Here is a 21,680-nt window from a genome sequence, read left to right as displayed (position 1 = left end):
CTCATCGCGAAACGTCTCTACCTGCCGCGCCGTATTTCTCACGGTCCTTTGGTCCCGTCACGGTGGCCTGAGTTGCTCCTCTGGAGGCCGGAAGATCGTTGGCTCGACGTTCGGTCGGCCAGGGTTGACGTCGTTCGTCGTGATTTTCTTTTTTTTTACTCAACAAGAGTGGCTCGCGTGGGGAGACTGTCCTGTTTCCCACGCCATGATTTTTTTTGTTGTTGTCGTGCTGGCACTGCTTGAGCAACACAGCTCGTACTGATGATGCTCGGGGCTAAATCCCGCGATGGTGCACTGAGGCCAGACGTATCCACGTCGAACTTCTTTCGCACTGTATGTAGCCAGACAGCAGAGGCAAGAAGCCTTTCCCCCCAGCCCACCACCCCTGGCTCTGTACAGCACTCTTGGGTTTTGGGTGTGAAAGCTAACGGTAAACTCTAGACTCGGCACCAGGCTGCAATATGCAGACCCAACCCTCAGCTATTCGCTGTCCGTGCACCGGATTGGCATTTCACAGCTTGCCACCAACAATTAGACGTCAGCCCCGAGCCTTATCTGAATATTAAACAGGATACCTGGTTTGCAAATAGTCGGCACTTGTCTTTACGATTTTATTGGGGTTGCCTTTGATGTCGTACGTCGATGTTCAATGCAGCGGAGGGAAAATGATTGTCAATTTGTGCTGCAAAATGACAGTAATAAAAAAATACATATTTTACTGCTTTGGAGTTTCCAGGATGGCTTTAGCAAACACATATCAGCAAATACATATTTCGACGAAGAAATGTTGGGAGGTGCAATTCAGATATTGAAATTTTTCCAACTGCTTCCCAGTTTCTGATATAACATTAATGGCAGCTTTTGTAAATTAACCGTTATCTGTTAAAATAAGAATGGGTTAATTTTGACTGGAAATGCCATTATTTGTGTTTTGTTGAACCAAATGCAATCATTTTTTTGCAGCCAACGAGAAAACCCCATTCGTCAGAAAAATGCACGCTGTCAGTATAAGTCCCTCGTGCACAAAGGCTGACGACTCCTGATAACAATGAAACTAGCAAACAAGTTGTCTTTTCCTGCTCCTGCCTAAAATTAAAAGGCCGCATTTCTCAGCTCCGTTTACATTGTTCATACGCCGTGTACAAAATATATACAGAAAAAAACATGTCATCCTGACGTGCAAAGTATGCCACGATTTTGTCTTGTGCTTTTATTGTCTGGAACGTATTTTTTGCTTACACGACTGTCATTTGTTGTACCATTTACGAAGAAGCCGTTTAAAGTAACACAGTGAGGCGTTGCTTTATTTCTTTTTAAAACCGAAGCCAGTAAAACAATACAAATTAAAGGGTGTAATTTTAGAGCTTGACTACTTTGCTTTCATACCAAACGTTTTATAAGAAATAGCGTATCCCCTAAAATGCTCAAAGCAGCGATAAACACCTCAATAAAAGCATACACTTAGCATATATGAATCCAGCATTATCTTCTACGTTTCTGCCTGTGTGTCGGATAAAATCCTTCGCTAAGTTTGATTAAACCTCAAGTGATAACCCTTTGCTACGGTTTGCAGAAGCACCAAAGAAGGAGAGCATGGTGTCGTATAACCAATAAACAAGAGCTTTCCCATGCGTCCCGTGACAAATACTACGTATGTATGTATGTTGAACTTCTTTCGCACCGTACGTAACCAACCGTGCTAATCGGAGGTGCGGGAAATACTACTGTGGCATTCAAAATACTATTCTTTCTACTTCCATTGAGCGTCCATCTCCTTCCACACAACAATATCACTATAGTTTCTCGACTGCTTTCACCATAAGCCCGCGGGTTTAAACAATATTGTATCTACCAGGCAGCATTGCTCGTATCATTGAGCCATAAGCAGATCAAGCACGTGCACTCTATCTTCTAAAGCCAGGTGCGGTGGCACAAGCCTGTAGTCCGGCACTTTGGAAGGTGGTGGTTGGCAGATCACACGAACTTTGTGACATTTCCAAACCCACTGAGCTGCGAGGTGACCAGGAGATGGTAGTGCAGCAAGTGGAATGAATCGATCTGTGCAGAATTTTTAATTGTTATCCCATCGAATGCTGGAATTTCCCTATGGATTGGCGTCCACCGCCCGCGTGAAGCCAAACACACATTAATGCAATTGGCCAAGCAATCCCAATGCAGCAGGATCCTCCGGAAAATAATCCTCATGCTCGTTGAGGCTGTCCGTCCTGAGTAAACAGAGAGCACTGTTATTGTTACACGAAACCTTGCATCCTCACCAGAAGTGGTTCCTAACCAGTGGTCCGTGAATCACTGGTGGTCCGCAAGGCTGTGAGAATCGGTCTGTGGAACTGTTGTACATACGGTGATTTTGAGTATTTTGTCTTTTCGAAAGAGATGCTATTGGTGCATGGTGGTCTGTGAAAAAAAAAGTGAGGGTTGGCAGTACAGAAGTTCCTGGATTAAGAACGATTGAAAAACCACTTCTCTAGAGGCTATCCCAGTTATGGTGAACTTTTATCTCCCTGCTACACCACGTGATCAGCCATCGTCCTACAGAGCAGCTCAGTCAGCAGTGCCACCCACTGCCCAGGAGTGCCCTGTAGTGCCGGGCGCCTTTTAGCAGCGAGGCCCAAAGGCCTTAGAAGGCCGTGGCCTGGTAGTTGATGCCATCTGCCGAATAGATCTGGCATCCCTCGCTGATGAGCTCCAGCTCCTGCTTCTCTCCCTGCCAGGAGACGAGCTCGGCGAACTTCTCCTTGGAGATGTGGCCCTGGTCGAAGGCGTCCATCAGGGGCATCTCGATGCCGTCGACCATGACGAGGACCTTGCGGAGGATGTGGTGCACGCGGAACGTGAGTTTGGCCTGCAGCTTCCCCTGCAGGTCGTGGATCACGCCGCCCAGATCCTTGAGACGAGCCTGCAGCTCCATGTACTGGGAAACGAGGGGGCGTGATTAAAACGCACGCGCGGCAGAGGTCAGCCCAAGGGTATTCCACACGAGGGATAGGGATTTGCATGCAGAGAGGGCGCTCGCCAAAGTGCCTCGGAGGCTCAAATTGCCTTCACGTCGCTCGTACTGTCAAGAATTCCGATGCCCTGCTTGAAGGCTATCGAAGGGGACCCCCCCAGTACTTCGCCGATCTCGTCAAGGAGCATAAACCATCACACAAACTTCCCGGTCATCCTCACAGCGGCTTTTGGCTGCTAGACATCAAACAAAGACGGTCAGTGCATCATGCGCTTTCGGATCCGCTTTTGCGGCTTTCTAGAACGCTGTTTCTTCCGATATTAGGAAGCCACTGGAGCTATGCACTTTTAAATCTAGATTGAAAACAAATTTTGAACTGCTTTTTGTGTTTAGTTTGTTATCATTCCCCCCCGCATCTCTGATTTGCACGGTTGGTCGCGTACGTTGTGAAATAAATTCAACATACATATAGTGGCAGCTGTCCCTCTGCAGTACAAGATATACACAGCACCAGCCTGCAAGATGGCATGAGATTGCCAGTAGGCAGGAGAGGGGGCGATTCTATGTGGATTTTGCCCAATTGAGCAATTGGCGAGCAAGTGATAATTTTGGTAAATTTGTATCGTGACGCCGGCACACACGGCCTACTCTTATTAGATTGACGTTGCACTGCGCATCAGACGACAAGCGTAACATAATTATCATCGGGGTGGAGCGGCGGTGCAGTGGTTAGCGCATCGTGCTTTGAGCCCGGCAAACTTGAGTTTGATTCCCAGCCATTGCCAACGTCCGTGGCGAGTGATATGTGAACTGGTCGTGGACACCAACCAGCACTGGCCAGTGTGGTGAAATATGGTCAAGAATGACACGTTCCTAAATGCCGACTGTTCCCCACCATAGGAATAAAATTCAGCCTGTTCCCACATAACGCTGGCGTTGCGTTCCAAATACATACATCGCGTTATATCCAATTCGCGTTATGAAAACACGCATTATAGGCGAACGGACTTCACTTTACACCGCCGGTTCAAGACCACCAATGGAGATGAGAGCTGTCCAGCATTCATTTGAGCATGAGAACACTTATTTTTTTTATTCCCAGCAAGATAACTTTAGAGCCAATGCCATTGGGCTCCGTAAATCAAGTGCAAAGGAATCACGGACGCGACCTTCAAGCCAACGCATTGTTGTCCTTGGTCTGCATTAAGGTCAACTTGTGCCGCCATCATTGTGTCCGTCTCTCACCTCCTTCAGGAGGCCGTCGTACACCAAGTTCTTCTGCGGTGGCAAGTTGTAGCCATAATCCTTGGTCAGCAGCACTCGGTACTTGCGCAGAATTGTTTCGTAAGCCTGAGAGAACGCAAACAAAATTTGCGTTAACAAGCGTATAACTAAAACATAATTAATCTGAAATGGAAACTGGTAAGCACCGCCATCATGCATACACGTGGGTACAATATCTAATTTCCACTTATGAAGACTATTTTACCAGGTAAGGCCCACTTGAGCTATATAGGTCTTTATCACAAGCGACCTAGCCACAAATGATCACCCAACGAAGTGGCTTATCGGGTGTAAATTTATATCGGCCAAATAATCTAAACGCACGTTGATTTTAAATGTGGAGGGAAAAACCTGAAGACCCAGAGAAAAATCCACGTGACCATAGGGAGAGAAACATGCAAACTCCAAATATAGAGGTGTGAGAGACGGGTTCGGACCCACAACCTCCTGCATACTGTGGCGCCTTAAGGCGCATTTGACCCAACAAGGGGCTTCAGGACGCCGTACAGAAAATATATGTAAAAAATCAATAAATAGAACTTTTTAGTTTATCTAACATATCATAGGAAATAGGTTTTTAGTTTCTCTCTAAATGGGAGAATCTCAGTCGTCAGGCACAGTTCTTCAGGCCGAGAGCGTTCCAGATCTGAGGGCCGAGGACCAAAAAAGCCTAAGCTCGGAAACGTTTGTTTGCTGACAGTGTGGCTGACAGAGGAACGTGGCGTATGAGGACCTCAAACTCCTGGGGCTTACCTTCAGTGTCTCTGTGACCTGCTCAGCATAATTCTGGCAGTCGCCGAGGCTGCGGTTGTTCTTTTCAATCTCTTCCACAAGTTTCTGAAAAGGCACGCAAAGAGGGGCAAACAAACAGGACGCTTTGTGGGCGGCACACTTGGCAGGGATGGCTGCCCCCGCTTAGCAGTACCCATCGCGACGTCCAGTGTTGATTTTGTAGGTGGAATGTTCGGCCACTCGTGGTCATCATCATTATCATCTACTCACCGGTCAACAATGTCTACGGGCGAAGGAAGATTGCCACGCACAGAGGCATGACAATTACTGTAAATACTCGCCAAACACCACAGCAAGATTAACAATGATGAGACAAAGTGAACTCGTCTGAATAAAAACAGCGACTAAGATCATTCAGCAAAGCTGCTAGACACTATAGTGCAGCAAAGGAGTAGACAAAAATGGGTAATTGGATATATACGATGGAAAGATATTTACTGAGCTCGCCGATCGGCCGAGCTGTGCGCACCCCTCACTCCAAGAGACTGGATTGAAATGTTTACAGCTCTCGTGAACTAGACTGAGAACAGCGCGATAGGATCCACGGACTACGACGCGGAGAGATTTCCACGGGCCGTCGCCGATTGACTAAGACTACGGCCAAAATGAAAAGGGCCGATCCAGTTAACTCCGCACACGCTCAACACCGAGGCTGCACTCTGCTGCATCGAGCAACGGCAAGGACGGAACGGCGGCCGTGACGGGCACCTCCAAGCGGGCGATGGCCATCTTGAGCTCGTGGTCGTCGTCTCCCTTGATGCTCTTGAGCTGCTCGAGCTGAGCGATCACGTCGTCGTACCAGCGGCGCAGGCTCACATGAGACTGCTCGTAGTTGGACATGGACTGCAGCGTGGACTCCAGCGGCTTGAGGCTGCAAGACAGAGCGAGGCGCACGGCAACTCCGTCGCTCGCTGACCCTTGACCGGGATGCAGCCCGGTGGCTCAGGGAGCTCAGCGGTTGAGATATTGGCGAGTAAGCGTTCATGGCAGCGATGGGGTTGAATTCAGGCGGCCACCCATGATTAAATCAGGTTATCAATCGAAGAGATTTTGACCGATTCAGTCCATTATAAAACTTTTTTTTCACCAATTCTTGTCCAGTTAAAACAGGAATACATTGAGTTATCTCACATAATCAAATGTAAAGGCCATTCATAATTCATAATAAGGGCCTTTGTCAGTGCTCCGCCTGATGAAGGCCTCCTCAAGCCTTTTCGGTGCTGTGGACTGTTTGACCATACTTCACCACGTTGGTCATTACGGGAGGGTGAAGAGGGAGCCCAGAATCGGTGCAGATATCACTCGCCACTGGGGTTAGCCGTGGCCGGGAATCGAACTGAGGTCACAGGGTTCATCGGGCAATTTGCGGACCATTGCTTGCCAACCCTTCCGCCCCAAAATTTTCACATCAAACAAAACTCTGCCTATGCGGCATGGAGCAACGGTGTTGGTAACAGAGGCCTTCTAAAACAACCTCAGAGTGATACTGCCTTGACATTGGTGCACAAAGAACAAATAACTAAACACGTTTATCAATAACACTACCATTGCTCAAAACGTCCCCTTATTATACACTCTGTATATTTTCCGAGGCAGTGTTATTGACAGTAGTGCAATGATTGCCCAGGCTCTCAAAGCATTAGCAAGAAACACCCAACCGGCAACGTGTCAAGTGATTGAACGTCAATGACTGCACCACTAAGCGTCAAGAGGCCTAACGTTCTCACTTAAGCTCGGCATTTGGGGGGATCTCTGCTCTCATGAACCGGTGCACAGATGCCGAGAGAACCTCCATCGAGGTAAAGGTGCAGCCACTGTACGTACGTTGAACTTTATTTTCGCACTGTACGTGGTCAACCGTGCTCATCGGCGGGTACGGGGGGAAGGAAGCCACCAGTAGACGGAGCTCGATGGGACCCCTCTCTCGGGTAAGTTTTCCAACCCTTTCACGCTCGCCAGATGTCTTGGAAGCGTGCGTGTCAGAGTACCCACACTTTATCCCACCACACGCAACCTGCCGGTGGGCTGACTCTGGTCTACCCGTCGTTTCAGCTGCCACACGGGGAGATCAAATCGACCTGCAATTTCAACGGGCACTCACCCCATCATCCTAGGCACTCATCCTGCGGGAAGAAGGAGTCGAGCAGCCTTGCTTTTTTTTTTGCGTGTGTTAGATTATCGTCCTTCCCCCGCACCTCCGATCAGCAGACTTGGCTACGTACGGTGCGAAAGAAGTTCAACGCGCACATACCCAGCCACAGCCTGTGCCGGCGGCAAAAACCCGGCAACGGCTTTGCGGGACCCTGCCCTCTCAATCGTAGACACCCACCACTCTACGCCGTGCGCGCGCACTTGGCGCCAGCGCTTGACCATGTCGTCGGCCCTGCCCCCGTAGCGCTCCAGATTGCCGTCGCGCTCGCCGTGCGCCGCGTGCATCTTGTCGTTGGAGGAGCGTGCCGCCTCCACTTGCCGCTCCAGCTCCTGGAAGGCCCACTGGTTCTCGGCCGCCTGCCTCTCCAGGTGCTGCAGCGATGGGCGTCGGGTTATTAGTACATGACGGAAACACGTGGGTAGGAGAGGTGCCCGGAGACCCTTACGTTTGAAGGGCCGCCCAGTGCCCAAGTAAGAAAAAGTGTTGACGAGTGGTTTAAAGCGGAGTGACTACGGAGTGCAGATCTGCGGCCGTCTGGAACGCCTCTTCCTTTTGGTATTAGGAAGCCACTGGAGCTGTGCACTTTTAAATCTAGATCGAAAACTCGTTTCTTTAGAACTGCTTTTTGTGCTAAGTTTGTTGTCCTTTCCCCCTCACCTCCGATAAGCACGGTTGGCTACGTACTGTGTCCACATAAACACCAAGAGATGGCAATAGAAGCAGAGGAAGACAGTGGAAGATATGTCGGTGAGAAAATATCACAGAGGTCAGAGGTCACTTCTGGCCAGGAACAACTGAGGAAAGGAAAGAATATAAGAAAATGGGGGAGGCCTTTTCCCAGCAGGCTAATATCAACATAAGAAAACAACAGCAGCTTTATAAACTTTTAAATTTCATGAAAAATTAGGCACTGACGTTTTTCAGGAATCAGAGCTTTGGGCCACCAATGTTAAGAGCCTGAGTTTGAATCTGGGTAGTCACCCACAATTAACAAAGTCTCATTCCCATCACCAATGACTGAACAAAAATCTCTCAAATAAATAAGATGTTTAATTTGGCAAAGTTTTCCTGTGTAGGATGTGTGGGAAAGTGCATCACCTTCGAGTATGGATAAAATAGGTCACTTCAAGGGATCTCTGCAGTAGTCCTATGATATTTACTTCCACAATTATATCTATAAAATGGGGTAATGCATTGCTTTGCATGAATTTTAAACGGAACCTTCACCTCTTGACATCATGCCAATAGTACAATAGGAATAACATTGGGAAACTTATGAAGGCTTCTAAAGAGTTTTCCAGTTTATCTACTGATATAATGTTTTAGAGTCTACTGCTGCCACGAAGGCCTTGCCTCTGCACACCATGTTGATCGTGGGGGATGTTTGACCACACTTTACCATGCTGCTCGGTGTGCAGTGGTGAGGGTGGAGAGGGGCACAGGGACCACAATTCTGATATCATTCACCCCTGATGTTAGCCATGGCCAGAGATTGAACTCAGGTCTCCGGGCTCATAATGTGGTGCCCTAATCATTGATAGCAATCAAGTGGCAATCAAGTAGTAAAAACAAACAAACTAAAAATCGGCTTTATTTTAATGACAAGACATTTAAAACAAAAATTATCCAGGGCATAGTTTTGAAAATAAAACTTTACGTACAGTGAAAAGCTAGGCTGGTGTGATTGTACCTTGATGTGGTTGATTTGAGTCTTGATGCCGTTGGCGTCGCATGCACGCAATTCCTCTTCACACAGTCTCCTCTCGTAATCCTTCACTTGGGACTCTGCTCGCTCCGTGTTCTTTACGACAAAGTCTATCTTCTGGAACCTGGGCCAATAAAACAAAAACAATTCACATAAAACGTTCGTGGGAACAAACGGCCAACTCTTTGAAATGCCAACAATAAGCTCTGTCAACAACGAAGCGTAGACCTGTAACGATGGGCAGTGTGGTTATTGTTTGGAATGTACCACGTGTCGGAAACACGAACAGAAAATCGTAAAACAAACATAATGAATCGTTGGAACATTTGGTATTCGTGCCATACTGACAGCGCAAGGCTATCATGAAGGCGCAGTGTTTCACAGACGATTAGAGTCAGCAGTATTATTACAGCAGGGGGCAATGTCGCTATTTGGTTCTGCCCATTTAAGCACATTTTGTAAATATGGACCACCCATGACGCCCACATAAATGGCCTTCTAATTTTCAAACTATTTAAAATTAAAAACTATTTAAACTACTATTTTCATTTTAATAGGTAAGGCCCACTGTGCTGTACAGCTCTTTTTCTGAAGCGACCTGGCCACAAATGATAGCTCAGCAAAGTGGCTTATCGTGTGCGAATGTATAGCAGCCAATGCTCTAAAACACGTTTCTAAACGTGATCAAACATGCAAACTCCAACTGATCCTTATGGCGGTACCCCGGGGTACCAAATTATACAAAATGGCCGAAGCTATTAAATAATTTATTTCTGGGACACTATTTTTTCCAGGGGTGTTACTTAACTCCTCGGCTGGGGTACCAATCGATCCGAAATCGGTGGTGCTACTCCGCGATATCGAAACGCAGCGAGGACGATCGCGCTGAAACCCTGAACGCTCGTACGCACCGTGGTGGTGCATCGTGTACGGCTCGCCGAGATGAGTCGATTGCCGCATCGCCGACCATCAACAGACTAAAAATGACTGCATCGCCGACATTATGCGAGAGCCGGGGTACCACCATATACAACAGGTGTCAGGGTCGGGATTGAACCCACGACCTCCTGCATACCAGGCGAGATAGCTAACATCTCGCCACCGTTGGCGAGATGTCCAATGTGAAGCAGGTGCCGTATATTTATGGTTAATATGGATAAACGTTCCGTGAATCATCTCGCGTACTCCACAGACATGTCGCGCGTCGCCCTGAGGGGGTTCCGCATGTCACACCCGGTGGGGGAAGGGTCAGGGGTGAACCACCGCTCCAACGGGAACTCACACGTCCGTGGCGACGGCTGCAAGGCCACACGCCTCGTCCACCTTCCTCTGGTTGGCCTGCAGCAGCTCGTTCATGGAGGAGCGCCCCTCCACCTGGTGAGCGGCCGCCATCACCGCCAGGCACTCCTGTTTCATCCGCTGGTAGTCCACCTTCGCCTGCTCGGCCTCACGGCGGAGATCCTGCAGAGCGAGTGGAGGGCCGGGATCGTTGAGCGAGCCTGGTCGCTGCGCGGTGCCCCCGTTCCCCCTCATTCCCCTACCCCCTTCGCATGGTTCCGTCACGCCGGATTGCAGCGCCGTACATTTTCTGTGGTCGTTGCACGGGCATCTGACAACACCTCACTCGAGCAGCTCTCGAAAAATTATCTCCGGTGTGTTTGTCAGGGTTTTATACGTCGCGTGTCGTTGGGCACGACTGCGTTCCGGAAGAGGCTTCCGGAATGTAGAAGTGTTGGCCATCGTAGCAAATAATAAGCGGTACAACGCCGAAAAGCTGTACAGCACAGCCCCGCAAGAACCTAAAGAGTCATGTTAGCCAAGCCTGTTCTTGGATCGGCACCAACAAAGCCTCATTCTAGCGGCTGCTGTCAAGAATCACTCGGCTGATGCCAGGTAACTGAATAATTCGATCAATTGACTTTAGGTTAACACCTCTATTCATACTGTTGGACAACACACACACACACACACCTGGATTTCACGAATTCTCTGCGCGTTCTCCACGGCCGGGTTGCTGTGGAAGATCTTTCGGATGATGAGCGAGATCCTCTCTCTGCACGTGTCCATGCGTGACCCCATGGACTGCAGGTTGCCCACCGTCTTCTTGCACATGGCATTCTGCTCCGATTCTTCAAAAAACAAAACACACAGCGTGCGAGTATTGCATGCACTCAATGGAATGTTCACAGCGTATTTCATTTTCGAAAAAGCCAAAAAGGGCTTTGATCAATTTTCAATACATATATAATGTGTAATAGACTGGCTTAAAGGCTTGCCACGTTAATGTCTACCGGTAGTATTTGTTTGAGTTAGGTAACCTCGATTTGTTTCCGCTGTAGTTAGCAAGGCATGAGTAAAAACGTCAGAAGGTATCAGAATTTTGACTTAATGCTAAGCAACAGATTAACATTCATTTGAAGCACAATGACAACATGGATATTACCACTTAAAAAAAAAAGGACCAAATGGCAGGGCAATTAAAGAATGCAAGTGGTGAGGTGGGAAAGGTAAGAAACGATAAGGTGACATGACGCGGCGGAAGGCACGTAAGGTTGCGAGATGATGTCACACGCAACGACGTCTCTGTAAATTATGAATCCTTTTGGCGCTCGTTATCATCTCTAAGACTTATGTCCGGTAAGTCCTTTATGGTAAGTCAAATTGATGAAAGAAAATGCATTAATGTTGGGTCAACTTTACATTAGTTACCATGACCGCCCTCCCACCAACCCCAACCCCCTCTTACAGACTGAGCGGGGGGGGGGGGGGAAGTGAACGCGTTCACACATTCAACCTTGGTTGTGGTTGAACTAGAATTGGCATGTTCTGTTTTCGTGACAAACCTTACTAATTGGGTGTGTCAGGTGGCGCCGGATTTAACAACACTTTTATAATAATAATAATTGTTTTTTTACCCTTTTATCTGGCAACAAAACTGACACCTTTTTTTACAAGGAGTCATGTTTGCATTCCGACCACAATACCTGCGGTCGGAATGCAAACAAAAAACATAACTCTGATAATGTATTGGCACTGTCCTTGAAATTGATTGGTCCACACCCGAGACAGCTTTCCTTAGAGCCTAGTCTCACGTGGTGTCTAGTCTCACGCGGTGCCTAGTCTCACGCGGTGCCTAGTCTCACGCGGTGCCTAGTCTCACGCGGTGCCTAGTCTCACGTGGTGCCTAGTCTCACGTGGTGCCTAGTCTCACGTGGTGCCTAGTCTCACGTGGTGCCTAGTCTCACGTGGTGCCTAGTCTCATGTGGTGCCTAGTCTCACGCGGTGTCTAGTCTCACGCGGCGCCTAGTCTCACGCGGCGCCTAGTCTCACATGGTGCCTAGTCTCACGTGGTGCCTAGTCTCACATGGTGCCTAGTCTCACGTGGTGCCTAGTCTCACGTGGTGCCTAGTCTCACGTGGTGCCTAGTCTCACGTGGTGCCTAGTCTCACGTGGTGCCTAGTCTCACGCGGTGCCTAGTCTCACGTGGTGCCTAGTCTCACGTGGTGCCTAGTCTCACGTGGTGCCTAGTCTCACGTGGTGCCTAGTCTCACGTGGTGCCTAGTCTCACGTGGTGTCTAGTCTCACGTGGTGCCTAGTCTCACATGGTGCCTAGTCTCACGTGGTGCCTAGTCTCACGTGGTGCCTAGTCTCACGTGGTGCCTAGTCTCACGTGGTGCCTAGTCTCACGTGGTGTCTAGTCTCACGTGGGTGTTGGACCAGATGACGCCAAAAGTCTCTAAGGAAAGCTGTCTCGGGTGTGGACCAATCAATTTCAAGGACAGTGCCAATACATTATCATAGTTATGTTTTTTGTTTGCATTCCGACCGCAGGTATTGTGGTCAATGCCAACATGACTGCTTGTAAAAAAAAGGTGTCAGTTTTGTTGCCAGCTAAAAGGGTAAAAAACTAATGATCATATTTCGCTACTGGCAAAGGAGGTTCCAATGGTGCATTCAACCTTGGTTGTGAAGTGACAAGCAACGTGCGCCACACTGTGAGTGACTTTCTGGGGCCAGGGTCCGCCACAGCAGTGAGCAGCCCCACCGGGGGTGTAGGCGGGGGGGAGGGTGAGGGGGGGTTGGCGCCACCACTGACCCAAGCGCAGCCTCTCCTGCAGCTCCCGGTAGCGGCGCTCGCAAGCCTCCACGTCCGCCTGCACGGACGTCCACTCGGGGACCCCCACGCTGCCCGCCCGCTGCCCCGCGCGCCGGAACTCCTCGTGGTGGCCGCGCAGGCCGGACATGCGCTCCTCCCGCTCCTGGCTCGACATCTTCTTGAACTGATGTCGGACGGACGCAGCGGTGTTTTGCCGGTTATCGCCGTGCTACCCTCCGTCCCTCTCGCTCTACTATGCAGAAGATCTCTCTCTCTCGACATTGCTCGCGACGCCTCCTATCTTGTTATTTCCTCCTCTCTCGAGGGCGATGATGTTGACGAGACGTGTTGAGATTTTTTCGTTATCCACGGCTACTTTTATTCGCACTCTCAATCGATCCGTGTGAAAGGCCCACTATCCGAGCATCAGGGGTCTATCGTCGGCACCTTTCCGTTGATGCGAGGAGTCACTCGGAAATAAATACCATTATCTACTTTTATCTGCAGCTGATGCATCCAGAAGTGGTCTCTCATCAGCGTGAAGTAATCCTATTATGCATACCTTTCCGCAAATTGGAATGGTCACCCAAAGGTGGTGGAAGATGTATCCTATTATCCAATTTAATATGCAGATAACCACACAAATACGCGGCAACAGTGGAGGACGTTGACAGCAGCGGGATCATAGGCGCCACCACAGCCGAAGCAGTCAAGGGGCAGGTGATTAATGATGAACCGCACGAACAACACCAGGAGTAATTTCCATCGGACAATGAAGGCATTGTACCATTCACCACTAGTTGCCCCCGCATCGCCACACCTTAAGAGGGCATTCAGGGCAGGGTGGCTGCACCCACCGAGTCGAGGTTCCAGGCCTGGATGACGGTGATGTCTTTCCTGACGCGCTGCCAGGCAAGGGCACCCTGCAGGCTGCCCAGTGTCTCCTGCAGCTGCTTGGGGATTTCGGCAAAGAGCAGCTTGATGCTGCCTCGCGCAAGATCACGCGGGAGAAGATTCGCACACACGCGCAGGGACACAAGCGCGTTCGTCGCAGCTCGGCTTACGCTTGCCGCGGGGATGCCAAACGCACGTCGATGAGAATGACAGAGCGAAGGTTGATACCGAAAAACGGAGTCGTGGCGGTGCAATTCCTTACCGGGACACCGCCTCGTGCTCAGCTGGAACCTTGGCCCTCTCCGCTAATGCGTTAAAGCGCCTCTGCAGTTCCCTATCGGGGACGTTTCTCTGCTCCTCCTTTGGAGGAAGCGGAAAGCGCACACGACGGGAGACAACACAACAAGGCGTTTGAGCGTTGGCGTCAAGAAATCGCGAGGAGGTCGAGAGCCGGCGGGGGAATTGCGCGAGCGGTGCGGGGTGAGCGCCGTGTCCTCCCCCCGGGCCCTTGCCTTGCAGTCTTCCAGCAGGCTCTCGAGGCGAGCCACGCTGGCCGTGCGGTCACAGGCGTACTTGCGGCCGATCGCCTCCTTCCGGGACCGCAGCGACGTCTCGATCTCTCCAGCCTCCTTCAGAAACTGAGGGGAGCGCACAAAAGTCCCCGGGTCGGGGGGGGGGGGGGGGGCGCGTTTACGCGATCGCCTTCGCGTCAGCGGAAGTTCGCCTCTGCACCGGCTACGTTTGCAACGGACTGGAAATGAGCTGTCAAACGAATATTCTGTGCAAGTGTAATAAACTGCTGTGAAAACGATTCATGTCAATAACTTGATATTGGGAGTGAAATTAAAAGGTACCCAATTGTATTAATAATAGTTGTACACGAAGAAATGCAAGCGAAACCCCACCGGAGAATGACGATTAATGAGAAGCCCTAATTGTGTTGGCGGTGACTGCGGGGTACAACGCACGACCCGCTTACAATGGGTTTGACACAAACCTTAATCGGAGAGAAACGACGCGTTTTTATTCAGACATCCAACCAACCTCATCGGCACGGAGCGGTAAAATTATTCCGTTGAGGAATTTCAGATATTCGTAGATCGTCGTCTTCATAGATGTGAAGCGGGTGTAGATGTCCACATACTGCATCGCGAACACACAGAGTTTTTAGCTCTCTCGACAACTTAAACAACATTAAACGAACTGCGGGTAAGCTATGACTGTGTTATCGTGCAACAGCTCACACGTGTGCCGATTTGAAAGCAGAGGCTCAAAAAACACATCGATATTATTTCCCAGTGACGGTTGCCGTGAATAGGCTTTTAAAAATGTCCCAAAAGTGAATGTGCCGGATGATGTAACATCCCACCTGCTTGATGATGTCATTGGCGGGCTTCTCCCTTCGGCCTTGAAGATCTTGGCCGCCTGCCACTCTCCTGAAGCTCATGAGGAGCACATCATGGTCCTGAGGGAAACAAAAGCCAGAAACCGCCACTGATCCTGCAACCCACGGTATGCACCAATCACATGGCCGGACAGCTGGGCATTTCCTGAGGCTGAAAAAAAATTGCAGTAAATCATATGAGGACCTTCAAGGACATGCTAATTTCGTTGCAATGTTAGCTTAGGAAAATGCAAGGTCATTTTTGTAAGCACAGTCAAACTCGGAAACCCTAATAAATTAATTGGAGTTTGCAAATTCGTGGCAATTAGGCCAATAATCCCCTCAAGAGGTGCTCCCTAGACCCTTCCGGAGGACCCGGAGAAAAATCCACGGGACCACAGGGAGATATACGCAAACTCCAAATATACAGGCGTCAGGATCAAACCCACAGCCTCCTGCATGCCAGGTGAGTTAATGAACATCTCGCCACCACGGCACACCGGTGTCGTGCGAGCCAAGTTTACCTTCAGAGTGGCCGCAAACTGCTCCGATAGCTCCTTGCACTTATTCAACTTCAATTCATTCTCTTCGATCTTCGGCAGGAATTTCTGAAACGTGGCAGCGTCACGGTCTTTAGGAAACGTGCACGGAAGTATATGCTGTGCGCGTCGTAGTGGGGTCACGTGACCATACTCTCACGTGCTGGTTGCTTGCAGCGGTTTAGAAACTGGTTCCGATGTTAGCCATGGCCGGGAATCCAACACGGGTGGCCGGGTTAGTAGCACAGTGAAGGCAGGGGAGCGCAGACTTTGGATTACATAAAAAAAAAACGTTGCACCTCACACGTTCCAAATGACATTAAGATCATGCAGCGGAGGAAATGTTCACAACACCTTGAGCTGCTCAATGGTGTCGTTGATGACCTGACAGTTGTCAGGCTTCATGTGCTGGATCTTCTCCTGCCAGATGGAGCTCTCGTCCAGCCAGCGGTTCAGCTCCTCGTGGCTACCACGGAACGACTGCAGGATGCCGCGCATCTGCTCCAGGCTTTGCCTCCTGTGGACGAGAGCGGAAGGGCCAGACGTGTGCAGGTCCACCACGACACAGCGTCCACAGGTCATGTTCATTCATTGAAAACTCATTCCTTGAGAACTGATTTTTATTTGCCTATCAATTTGTTGTCCTTCCCCCGCACCTCCAATTAGCACGGTTGCCTACGCACGGCGCGGAAGAAGTTCAACATACAGACACGTGTGACGTGAGTTGCGAGAGCAAGCGGAGATGATAAAGGGGTGAAAGGCAAAGGAGCAGCCCTGCAATTGCTAACTCACGCCACTGCTGGTGGAAGGGCATTCACAAGAGCGAGCTCCAGAGTGCCGCTATCAGAACACCCGAGGTGGAGCTTACTGCCGATCTGACCGGGTGCCACCGCACACCACTGGCTCGGGCTCAATCGTCCCCCAGCCAAAGCTTGCAAGCCCCACGGAGTTGCAGCTGAACACTTTCACTGCGAGCCACATTGACGTCGAAGCGCACGAGCGAGCTCAGGATTTCCCTTAGCGCTCGCAACGGGCACCGCCTGGCGAACATCGGGCACGGAACAACGCACGCCGGGGCCCACCGCCTGCACCGGGCCTTCTCAGGCACGCGCCACGCCAGACCGAGGCCGACACGTTGCGGGCCCGACGGCTGTGCCTACGGCACCGCGCCGCGCGCGAGCGTCCGCGTGCCCGCGCCGCACCTGCTGTCGATCTGGGCGCGCATGGCAGCCCAGCGGCGCTGGAAGTCGTCGGCGCGCTCCCGCACAGCGTCCGGGTTGGGGTCTCGCTGGCCGCACGCGTGCATGAGCTCGTCGTTGGCGGCGCGCGCCTCCCGCACGTGCCCCTCCAGCCGCGGGAAGCCCTCCTTCTCCTGGTGCATCCTGTGCTCCATGTCCTGCGATCCACGTGGACGGACGGGTGGGCGACGTGATGCAACCGCCGCTCGGCGAGCAAACGCGAGCCGCCCTTGTTTCGGGTTTGGCGGAGTTGCGGAGGGAGCATAGGCCTTGGAGCACGGTATGGTACAACACCGGCCTATGCTGCACCGCTCTCTGCTGACAAAGTAGCACCACTGACAACGGGAGTGTGAACGTCAATAGCCACGCTGTGTGGTTATGGGTCGTAATTTTGCGTGAAAATAAATGCCAGCACTTCTGTACGGTTGTTGTGGGTGAAACCGCAGGAGCTGCTGGTCAACCCCGCTTTTGCAATGCTTTCCCACTGGCACAGCCAACCCGTGCCAGCGCGTGTCCCTCACAGTACGTGTGGTTTTCTATTGGCTCTTTGTCGAACCAAATCAGAACTAAACTGTGAAATGCTGGCCTCACAAAACATCTCCTAATCTTTTTCTTTGCAACTCCACGCGAGCCCGATGCAAAGCGCCGATCCGATCACCAAACGGAGGGGGGGTGGGAGGGGGGAACAGAAATTCCTGCGAACAGCAGTCCCGAGCTTGATGCGACAGGGCCCAGTGAAGGGGGAAAACTGGACTCACTGCCGCAACCAGTTGGGGAACACGAGGAGCAGGGATATGAAAGTTTATATGGGGGGCGGGGGGGGGGAATGGAAAAAAGGGGCAGGGGGTGCAAAATATTTTTTCTTATCTAAACGTAATTTATTCAGCGCCTTGAATCTGGCTCGGGCCAAGCAGGGCCAGGGGTGCGGGGTTAATCGGCTCGTTCGCCACGTGCGACTTTCAGCGGCGCGGCCCGGTAATCTGCGGTGGAAAACAAACCGAGCCGTGCCGGGGTTGGGTTGGCCCGGCACGGCCTCGGCGCGGCCCAGTTAGCTCCACGGCATGAGAGGAAATTCTCCCGAGACGGCTAGCACCGCAGGAGGAGGAGGAGGGCCCCCCCCCAACCAACCCCTTACCTTGAGGCGGTCCAGCGCGTTGAGGATGGAGGGCACGTCCCCGGGCGCGACGCTCTCCTCCGCCAGCTTGTGCTCCTGCTCCGCGAGGCGCGGCTCCAGGCTCTCCGCGTCCTGCAGGGCCGCGTGCAGGGCCTGCACCCTGCCACGGACAGGAGGTGGGTGGGAAGGCACCTCGAGTGACCGGCGCTTCCAAGTTTCCATCAGGCGAGCGCTGACACCCCCCCAACTTTAACCCCCCCCCCTTGCCCCCCCTCCCCCATTTTCTGCAAGGTGAGCGGTGGCTGCCGTTGCCAACCAGGCCAGTGGTGACTGTGCATTTGGCTGATCTCATGAGGGTGTCCGGATTGGTTTTGAGTCAAGATCCCAGGGGCTTATTCGTTCGTCCATCAACTCTGTTTAGCACAGGGGAGAGTGATCTCTGGCTGGGTTTTTAGTGTTGTGTGTGTGTGTGTGTGTTCTCCGAGTATGCTGTTCATAATCAAAGTTGGCCAAACGCCAGAATCTAGACACTTCCGAAACAAACAACAGTCTTGAGACTCGGTGTGGATTTCATGAAAAAAAAACTACCTGCATTACTTTCATAATTTATTCCAGTTTTACTTATAAATGACCACGAGACTATCTGGTGCATTACCCTCCCCACCCAACTCCAATCATAACCACGCAGCGGATGCCGAGCTGCACAGTTTGAAGTCCCTAAGCCGGAGTGAGCTCATCTTTTCTTATCTTGAGGAAGGCCCTGAACCAGCAGGGCACCTAGTTGACATCTTGCCACGGTGGCGAGATGTCAACGACCTCACCTGGTATAAAGGAGGTCGTGGGTTCGATCCCGACCATGACGTCTCTATATTTGGAGTTTGCACGCCTCTCTCCCAGTGGTCACGTGAATTTTTCCTTCGGCTTTTTTTTCTCTCCACATTTTGAATCAACGCGCGTTTACAGCATTTGGCCGCGATACGTTTCCGCGCGATAAGCCACGTCGTTGAGACAATCATTTGTGACAGCCGGGTCTCTTCTGAAAAAAAAAAAGAGCTGTACAGCTCAGCGGTGCCTCAATTGGTAAAACGTAAAAAAAAAAAGTTTTTTTGTTTTTCGAGTGAAGAGACTCACTCTGAAGTGGCGTGCGACGAGAGGTTCAGGATCTGGTGGAGCCTCTGGGAGGCAGCGCCCAGCTCCGGGGCCAGGGAAGCGGCGCCGGGGCCCCCGAGACCCAGGGAGCGCACGTCCTCCAGCGATGCTCGCAAACCCTCCACGTCCTGGTGGGCCCTCTGCGGGTCGCAAAACGCAGCGGCGCAACGCGGGCGTCACGAGTGTCGTCAGTGTGGACGCGGCTTTGTCAGTGCTGTACTGCCACGTGAGTGGTGAGTGGTGGTGAGTGGTGAGTGGTGAGTGGCCGGTTGGCTACGCACGGTGCGAAAGAAAGAAGTTCAACGTCCATACAACGTACATTTATTTTTGATGGTGGCCCAAGATAAGATGATAAACAATGTACTTCTGCGGGTACTGCTGAGTTGATTTTGGTAATGCACAAAGGCTGAGTGAATCCTACACATCGTTGTTGTGTTTGTTTGACAGGTACGGTTTTCTGCTCTGCGCTATTTTTCTGTGAAACTGCACGTGTGCCCCCCATAACTTAGAGATTTCATTGAGAACCATGACTGGCTACATCCTGCCACCTCAGCCTCTGTGTGTCAGCGGTAATTGTCCTCTTCGGGCATACATCAGAAGCAGATGAGAATGGCGTACAATCTACAGCGACCAACAACCGCAGTACGTTTCACGTGTATCCCTCTGTGAATCGGTATTTCAGTCACAGCACTTACTCGAGTAATTTTCATTGGCAGGGAGTGGGTGCTCAATCTTGACCATAAGAAACCTGGGATCTATCGTATCGATGATGATTCATGTAACACCCTACAACCCTTGACTACAGTAGAATACAACTCTGAGCAACACGCGTTTCACCGTGCTCATCTTATTGTGGGGTTTTAAACAAGTGTAAAGACTTCTTCCCATTCCTCTTGTTTTTTTTGTAGTTGGGAGATGAGAATAGATTTAGAACATGAATTAATTCTGGGTAGAAGGTCAGGAACAAACTGAGTATTTAAGGTGTGGAACTTTCAACTGCAAAAGTTCACAGATATTTAACACTTTCGCCTATAATAACATTACATGAGACCAGGGTATTAGCGTTACAGGATAGTGCATGTGCTGAACTACACACCTGCAGCTCTGGCAAAGCGGGTCATACAGTCGTTGCCAATTTTCGCACTCATGTAAATATGAGCACAGAACAATGTATATTTATAAAGCGTCCAAATGTAACCAGCGTACCTAGACCCTTCAACAGGAAACTAAAAACATGAAAAGGGGTTGGGTATAATAGGTACAAGAGATATATTTCCTTAGGCATACGTGCGCAACAACAAATGAGCCTTAAGTCTCGGCTTGGCAACGGCAAGCGTACCACGCCGCTGCAATCAGACCGAGGGCTCACGGTCACGAGGCCACACCTGCAACTCTGAGATTCGCTGGGCATTTTCCGAGCAGCGAGTGACGGGCACGTGGATCTTCTGGACAATGAGTCTCTCAAAGTCCTCCATCTTCTGCCGATTCCTGCTCAGCTGCCTCACGAGCTCCTGCAGACGCTGCTCCTCTTCGGACTCTGGGCGGGCAGAGTCGAACGGTAAAGAGCCGCGCATCGCAACGTCGCACACCCGACTCGCTCGGCATCAACCGAGGCACCCGACGGATACGTCAAGAGATCGTACGTGTGAACATCCGCAGATGATGACAGTCGCACACCGCGCAGGGCGGGGGGAGGGTGGAGGGGAGGGGGGGGGGGCGGTACCTCGGCGGAGTTTGCTGAGCAGCGCCTGGTAGTGCTGGCGCGCCGTCTCGGCCTCCTTCTCCACCTTGAAGCGCTCGCCCACTCCCACCCAGCCGCCCGCTTGCGCCGCCGCCGTGAACTCGGCCAGATGCTTCTCCAGCGAGGCCATGACGCGCGACTGCTCGTGCTCCGGGACCAACTTCAGCTACGTCGTCATCAATCATCATCGCCATGACGTCACGACGCCACTCATTAAACATTAAAACTGACAGGCGCAGGTTAAGTGGCCTCCTGTTCGAACAGTCTTAGTGGGATAGCCACGGTAATGCAATTGTGGCCGTGCAAATGAAACTGTGGACCATATACTAAACCCATAGGGACACACATCGACCCACAGAGATATACACAGGTGCATAGCGATACACAGATACACGTGGTGATATAGACTAATAGAGACACATACTGTAGAGACCCATAGAGACATGGATATACATAAGAGACAAACCATAGTTTTGTGATTGTGGCCATGCAACACAAGCTACGGACCATTTAGTAAACCTTCCCCCGCACCTCCGATGAGCATGGTTGGCTACGTACAGTGCGAAAGAAGTTCAACAATCATAACAAAAAATTCACCCAAAATGCACCCGATCTCACCAGATC

General features: G+C 51.0%; 1 protein-coding gene across 1 annotated transcript in view; it reads right to left on the bottom strand.

The window, feature by feature from the left end:
* Positions 1-1,167: 1,167 nt before the first annotated feature.
* Positions 1,168-21,680, bottom strand: part of LOC116941597 (uncharacterized) — an 81,124-nt gene continuing 60,611 nt past the window's right edge. Inside the window, exons 38-58 of the mRNA XM_032952799.2 lie at positions 21,039-21,222; positions 20,701-20,852; positions 19,298-19,455; positions 18,188-18,326; positions 17,017-17,210; positions 16,169-16,331; positions 15,800-15,883; positions 15,261-15,356; positions 14,936-15,034; positions 14,404-14,529; positions 14,154-14,251; positions 13,855-13,981; positions 12,998-13,181; positions 10,873-11,030; positions 10,184-10,362; positions 8,887-9,025; positions 7,374-7,567; positions 5,753-5,915; positions 5,006-5,089; positions 4,214-4,318; positions 1,168-2,932 (exon numbers count right to left, since the gene is read on the bottom strand). Of these exons, the coding sequence (XP_032808690.2) occupies positions 2,639-2,932; positions 4,214-4,318; positions 5,006-5,089; positions 5,753-5,915; positions 7,374-7,567; positions 8,887-9,025; positions 10,184-10,362; positions 10,873-11,030; positions 12,998-13,181; positions 13,855-13,981; positions 14,154-14,251; positions 14,404-14,529; positions 14,936-15,034; positions 15,261-15,356; positions 15,800-15,883; positions 16,169-16,331; positions 17,017-17,210; positions 18,188-18,326; positions 19,298-19,455; positions 20,701-20,852; positions 21,039-21,222 (3,120 nt within the window). The 3' untranslated portion in view covers positions 1,168-2,638. The remainder of the gene's footprint in view (positions 2,933-4,213; positions 4,319-5,005; positions 5,090-5,752; positions 5,916-7,373; positions 7,568-8,886; positions 9,026-10,183; positions 10,363-10,872; positions 11,031-12,997; positions 13,182-13,854; positions 13,982-14,153; positions 14,252-14,403; positions 14,530-14,935; positions 15,035-15,260; positions 15,357-15,799; positions 15,884-16,168; positions 16,332-17,016; positions 17,211-18,187; positions 18,327-19,297; positions 19,456-20,700; positions 20,853-21,038; positions 21,223-21,680) is intronic.

Source organism: Petromyzon marinus, chromosome 12, assembly GCF_048934315.1.
Source record: "Petromyzon marinus isolate PM22_M1 ecotype Great Lakes invasive population chromosome 12, UKy_Petmar_22M1.pri1.0, whole genome shotgun sequence".
NCBI classification, from domain to species: domain Eukaryota; kingdom Metazoa; phylum Chordata; class Hyperoartia; order Petromyzontiformes; family Petromyzontidae; genus Petromyzon; species Petromyzon marinus.
The sequence above is the reverse complement of the archived record's forward strand: the minus strand, read 5'-3'. Positions and strand labels throughout refer to the sequence as shown.